General features: G+C 44.3%; 1 protein-coding gene across 2 annotated transcripts in view; it reads left to right on the forward strand.

The window, feature by feature from the left end:
- The window catches only part of CUNH9orf153 (chromosome unknown C9orf153 homolog), a 12,798-nt gene extending 6,400 nt beyond the window's left edge, over positions 1-6,398 (forward strand). For both annotated transcript variants that reach the window (XM_006139847.2, XM_006139848.2), the window contains exons 2-4: positions 2,900-2,991; positions 3,675-4,164; positions 5,367-6,398. In XM_006139847.2, coding sequence (XP_006139909.1) covers positions 2,926-2,991; positions 3,675-4,164; positions 5,367-5,605 — 795 coding nt within the window. In that variant the 5' untranslated portion in view covers positions 2,900-2,925 and the 3' untranslated portion in view covers positions 5,606-6,398. The remainder of the gene's footprint in view (positions 1-2,899; positions 2,992-3,674; positions 4,165-5,366) is intronic.
- The last annotated feature ends 236 nt before the right edge of the window (positions 6,399-6,634 follow it).

Raw genomic sequence — 6,634 nt, forward strand, 5'->3', positions numbered from 1 at the left:
CCCCCGGGGGGGTGGTCACGCCACAATCCCTTCTCCTCCATTCTCCTCTCGGGATCTTGGGCACGCACGCACACACACCCGGTGTGAGTTTTTTAAGCCACCGGGTCCGGGACACGAACCGCGGTCGACTACATGGGAGTCTAGCGACATAGCCATTACGCTAACTGCTGGTTCCCTGCAGAGCTTCTTAATGCCCGGGCTCTGGCACTCATGTCACTTACACAGTGCTACATACTGTTGGCATGTGGCATATAATCATAAGGCCAGCCTAGATCACGTGGGAGTGGATGTTGCTGTCACTTGGTAAAGGAAATTGGGAAGATTCTGTGGCCATTTTTTAATATAAATTTTAATGTATTTATTATTTTTATTATTTTAATTTTCTACAGGACATGTGCACATCCCAGAGAGGCAGAGAGAGGGAAAGTGAGAAAGCAAGCTGCCAGGTCCAGGACTCGAACCTCAGTCAGCAATGTGGGAGTCTAGTACCCCAACCACCGGGGCCGTCAAGTGGCATGGTGGTTAAAGGCGCTGGACTCCCACATGGCCAACCACAGTTCAAGTCTCGGACCTGGTGGCTTACTTTCTCACTTCCTCTCTCTCTCTCTGTCTCTCTCTGATCAAACTGGAAAATAACAATGTGGGAGTCCAGTACCCCAACCACCATACCACCTGCTGTCTGTGGCCATTTTTAATCTCACGTAAAGAGAGTCAACAAATTCCATCTGAAAATGTCTAAAAGTAAATCTGGTACAGAGCAAAGTACTTCAAAACATTCGCTGTTTTTGTTATTATTGTCATTTTTAGCCCTTTTCTCCTGAATAAAAAACACTTTGAAACACTTTTCCTGGGTAAGGAAACAGGTGAGGTTTTAGGGGGCTTGTTGTTTTTTAGGTTTTTGTCATAGGGCACGTGTACTCACCAGAGAGGACAGAGAGACACAGAGTGAGAAAGTGAGAAATCAGTCCCCAGGGGGTGTGGCCATGTCACAATCCCATCTTCACTCTCCTGTCAGGATTTTGCACACACACAGGTGCCTGGCATATTTTTCAAGTCGCCAGGGCTGGGACTTGAACTGCAGAAGTGGCCAGTAGGATACAGCACTTTAACGACCACACCACCTGCTGGCCCAGTAAGTGAGCTTTTCTTTAGGTGGAAGTTGATCAAAAGTAAGACAAAAAATAAAAGAGTTCACACAGAATTCCTTGTGCTAGTATTAAACCTAAACAAACGTGTGGCATAAGAATTTGGCGTGTTTTGGAGAAAATGGTTGAAACATGGTCAATTTAGCAGATCTAGACTGAGGAGAAACAAAAAACTTCAAAAGATATAAAATTGTAGAAGTATCCACCCACAAAGCTCTGAAGATTTAAAAAGTGTTATCCTTGGGGACCAGCAGATGGTGTAATGGTTACATCACTGAACTCCCACATGGTCGACCACAGTTCGAGTCCCAGAGCCGACAGCTTAAAACTCCTGCCTTATCTGATTTTTCATCTTCTCCTCTATGTGAGAGGGAGAGAAAGCAGGAGAGGAGAAAGGGAAAGGGAGACAGATTTTTTTTTTTTTTTGAGAGGTTTTCACTATAGGGCACACGTGCTTGACAGACAGCCAGAGAGAGACAGAAAGCAAGAAATCACTCCCCAGGGGGGATGGCCACACCACAATCCCTTCTGCTCCATCCTCCTTTCAGGATCTTGGGCACACACACACACGCACCCGGCGCGAGTTTAAGCCACTGGGTCCGGGACTCGAACTGCGGTCGACTATGTGAGAGTACAGTGACATAGCCATTACACTAACTGCTGGCCCCAAGACAGACGTCTTTGACGACATCTCACAGGCTCATGATCCTCCTGCCCCAGCCTCCCAATTAGCTAGGATTCTAGGCACGTGCCACTGCACCTGTGTGCTGAGGTTGCTGGGGAAGAAACCTGGCCTCCCCTGCAGAGTCCGGCCTTCTAGTGTCGGCTGTGTTAGGTTGTGTTGTGTGCATCCGTGGTTCCCCATTACAGCAAAGAATTGAAGGACAATGGGACCAGCAGTTGGTGTAATGGCTATGTCGCTGGACTTCCATGTAGTTGACCGCAGTTCAAGTCCCGGACCCGGTGGCTTAAACTCACGCCAGGCTCATGTGCATGTGTGCCCAAGATCCCGAGAGGAGAATGGAGGAGAAGGAATTGCGGCGTGGCCATCCCCCCTGGGGGGTGCTTTCTCGCTTTCTGTCTCTCTGTCTCTCTCTGAATTTCCGGTGAGCGCACGCGCCCTAAAGCAAAAACCTCTCAAAAAAAAAAAAAAAAGAATTGAAGGACAAGAAAAAGGCAGAGCACAAGGCCTATTGAGAGAAAAAGACAGAGATTATCTTCCACAGACCAACTGGCCAGTGCCCAGAGAGGCAAGGCAAGCAGGCACCACCTCCTTCTCAGGGTACCCTCTTACTGCTGATTTAGACCCTTCCTTTAGTCAAAATATGTGTCTGGAGGTCTCCTCCAGGTTGCTACTTTTTGTCTTTGTTTTCCCATCTTTATTCCCCATCATTATTTTGGTGAATGTTACAGAGTAAGCAGCTCCTCCAGGTCTCCTTAACCCTTTGTGTTCTGGTATCTTAACCAGCACCAACTAGCTGGACCTCTGGTTTTATTATTAGCATATTAATTATTTTGCTTGTTCTGGGAGGGAGAGAGGCACTCCCTGGGAGGCTCAGCCTCAGGCAGCTCTATCATGAGCATGCAGGCCGGCCCAGGCTGCTCAGGGAGGCCCTGGGACACAAACCCGAGCCCTCTCCCCTGTGAGTGTAGTGGCGTTCATTCTGTGCCACCACTTGGTACCTGGTCCCTGGTCCCTGACTTTTGACTTTTGACTTTTGTCTTTCCTTATAGATTTTTTTCTTTTTTTTTAGGAATTAGAGAATAAAATCTCAGCACAATGTTTTTCACTGGAGATGTCAATCTACCCAAGGTCAGCTGGGATGAAGCCCTTTCTAAATGTTCGGTATGTACCTACACTTTGATGCTATTGTATAGGGGAGCCTTTACATTCAAGCATTTCGAGTCCCAGACCCAGAGGCTTGAAAAACATGCTGGTCACATGTGTGAGTGTGCCCCAAATCCTGAGATGAGAATGGAGGAGAAGGGATTGTATTGTGGCCATCCCCCTGGGGTATGATGTCTCACTTTCCCTCTCTCTGTGAATTTCTCTCTGACAAATGCACACACCCTATGGCAAAAAAAAAAAAAATCTAAAAAATAATAAAAATTAAAACTATTGTATACACAATGACATATTTAGGAGCTACAGGAAATACCAAAATTTCACCTCAGTGACAACATTTTTTGTCACCACAAATATAGCTTTTCCAAAGACACGCGAGCATAAGTGTTAAATATTTTCCTGATAATGGCCGTTTTTTTTTTTTTTTTCACACTTACTCATTGTACATTTTTACAGCATATAGTATGGGTTCTCAAAGCACGAATGCATTGTATGCCACGCGAGTCAAAGCTCTGACTGCACACCGTAACTTTTCATTCTCGCGTCTGCTATTTTGTTTGGTTTTGTTTTTCCGAAGTCCCTCCTTCACAGGTTACCAGCCATCCTGTTTATTCTAAGGTTTGAGGCTCTGCCAGACTATTAGGTTTTTAATGATCTCCCGGCTTCCTACTTTCTCCCCGCAGCTGCCAGAATTATATACATCCGTTGAGAATTTTAACAAGAGGAGAAAGAAATTAAACCTCCTGAAAACGCATGGTATTTTACTCAATGAAGCACAGAAAACACTTACTAAGAACCTGAATGCCATGAATGGAACTGATATGAGAGAAGAAGATCCCCAGCCTGTTTTCATGTGCAGGGTGGTTAAAAAAGAAGAAAAGAAGAAGCCAGAATCCATGGCTGACCTCCTCCACCACAGTTTGCTGACGGGCTCGCTCTCTGCTGTCGAGAGGCTGACCAGGTCCCAGCAGAGACTGGCTCAGTACGGGATCCAGGCTCCCGCTCACACGTTCCCTTACAGCATTCTCACTGATCACACTGACGCTTTGCCACAGGCTGACGTCCACAGGAAGAGTCTGAGCACCAAAATCTTATTCAAGCTAGGCCTTTGCAGTCCCATCTCAAAGTTTACCTTTGAAGATAAAGTTCCTAAATACTTCTTAATTGACCCAGGTAATCTAGATAGATGTGGCCGTATGGGGAGGAAAAATGGAAATTTATATGGATTTCTAGAGCAGAAATAGTCAAATGTTGACCCATGGGAAGCCTGCAGCTCTGAGTCTCATGGCTCATGGTCTTACCGCCTACAGTGACGGTGAGATGCTGACCAGATCATCAAAAATTTTAGGGTTGGCTGGTGCCACAGTCTAGTGGTTAAGGGAGCCGGATCCCACATGGCCAACCGTGGTTCAAATTCTGGCTTGAAAAACAAATTCAGCCTTCCTCTTTGTTGTTGCTGTTCGTTTCAGCTTTACAAAGTACGTAGCCTGAAAGGAGTTAAAGGGAAGGGAAGTGAAAATGGCTACTGAGTGGGGAAATACGCTATTACACCTCAACTTGATCTTCCCTGCCTTATTGGCTCCTTGAAGGGATTGTTAAGGACTAATGACACTCTAAGCTGGGAGGGTCTGAAGGAGTGCGAAAGAGTGAATATCTAGCTAAGCCCTTGCCCTTTAATACTCCGAGTTTACATCAGTATCTTGGAAAAAATGAATCCGTGCACTTCTAATAAGTCTTTCTCCTGGTTTTCTTTTATTAACTTAATTTTATAAAGGTTTTTGTCATAGGATACCTGTACTTGCTACAAAGAGACAGAGAAAGTGAGAGGAGAAAGTGAGAAACACCCCCCAGGCAGGATGGCCGTGGCACAATCCCTTCTCCTCCGTTCTCCTCTCAAGATTTTGGGCACATGTGGCCAGTGTGATTTTCAAATCGCCAGGTCTGGGACTCGGACCATAGTTGGCCATGTGAAATCCAGCACCTCACCCACCGTAACACCTGCTGGCCCTACTCTTTTGGGTTTAATCGCCCATTAGGATCCTTTTCTCTTCTGTGTTGATTGCAGTGCCTTGCAGCTTTCTGGATTTGCACTTTTCGTTAGTGTTAAACATGAAAGGACTGCTCCTGCCATGGCCTTGCAGAGTCCACTAGCGCCCAATCAGACCTACCCAATTTCCTACTTGAGGGACAGTTTAAGTGAGATTAATGTCATCGGTTCTCCTTCAGTTTATAGAGTTTCCAAAATGAGCTCTCTTCCAGAAGTGAGAAAGAGACTCAAGTTTATCCAAGGTTTATTCTGTCTATGAAACATCTTTGAGTAACTGAAAGTTAAATAAAAACACCATGTGATTCTTTGAAAATGTGATTCTTTTCAGAAAAACAATTCTTGGATCTAAGAGACCTGGAGTGGAGATACTTTAAGGGGCTTGCAAAGTGGAGGCGCGTTCCTTCCATTTCATTCATGGACATACAGTATGACAGTGAGAAGAGGTTCGTGGAGAGCCAGGACATGCCTGGTGTTATTTTCCCCCCTCTAGTCTGGAAGTCTTTAACCATTTATCCTCAAATTGATTATCAAAAAGAAGGAACTTACTCTCTTAAATGGAATACGTAGTTTGTTAAAATATCTTAGACATAGATTTTCGCTCTGAGATAATGGACTTTGTACATAAAAAGCAAAGACGTAGAGGTACCCTCAATGCCATCTGAATTGAGTCTAGACAACACGTCAGTTAAGTCTCAACAGTAACCATTGATACAATCTACCCTTACTACGAAGTATAAGATTGAAGATATTCTGCTAATTTAAGGCCTGGTACGGATTTGTGAAAGCCATTTGGACGGGACTGAAGCAAATGCCGACCGAACATTTATGTGAAAAGAAATGATGCATATGAAGGAGACTTCCCAAAGAAGATTAGCTCTTTAAGAGATTTTAAGTACCTAAGGACATCCATCATCATAAAAAAAAATAATTGGTAAATTTAATCAATGGAAGAATTATTCTGGGGATATGGAAGTCAGTCTAAGAACTTTAAAATAATATGTTGAATGCTCAAAGACGTAAGGAATGCTGTACCATTCATGAAACAACAACAGTAAGGTTTGAAAAGGAACAAATTGGAAATCTTGGGAAAATATTGGAAAGCATAATGATGATGGCCCTTAATAAGTTACCCTAATGCTACACCGAATACATCTGAAGAGAGGGGACGAATGGTTCGACGACAGCACTGGAAACCTGCTAGGTCAGAGCACAGTAAGATAAAGGAGGAAGCTCCTTTCTCCATTCTCCTCTCAGGATCTTGGGCACGCACGCACACGCGCCTGGCATGAGTTTTAAGCCACCGGATCCGGGACGCAAACTGCAGTCAACTATGTGGGGGTCCAGCTAGTTGGAGGTAATGATGAGCAGTTAAATTAGTAGTAATAGATGTGTCTGATCGTATAGATATTAAAAGGTATTTCTGGATTTCCTATTCCAATATTTTATTTAGAAAATTTTCCCAATATTGTATGTGGAATTTTCCCAATATTTATGTAAAGCAAACTACTCTGCAGACTCGTTTTTTGCACTATTTTTTAAAATCAGATTTTGGTCATTACAGTCAGTCTGGCTTCAGTACAATGGGGATCTTCAGCA

The sequence above is a fragment of the Tupaia chinensis genome, unplaced genomic scaffold, assembly GCF_000334495.1.
Source record: "Tupaia chinensis unplaced genomic scaffold, TupChi_1.0 Scaffold000007_1, whole genome shotgun sequence".
Classification (NCBI taxonomy): domain Eukaryota; kingdom Metazoa; phylum Chordata; class Mammalia; order Scandentia; family Tupaiidae; genus Tupaia; species Tupaia belangeri.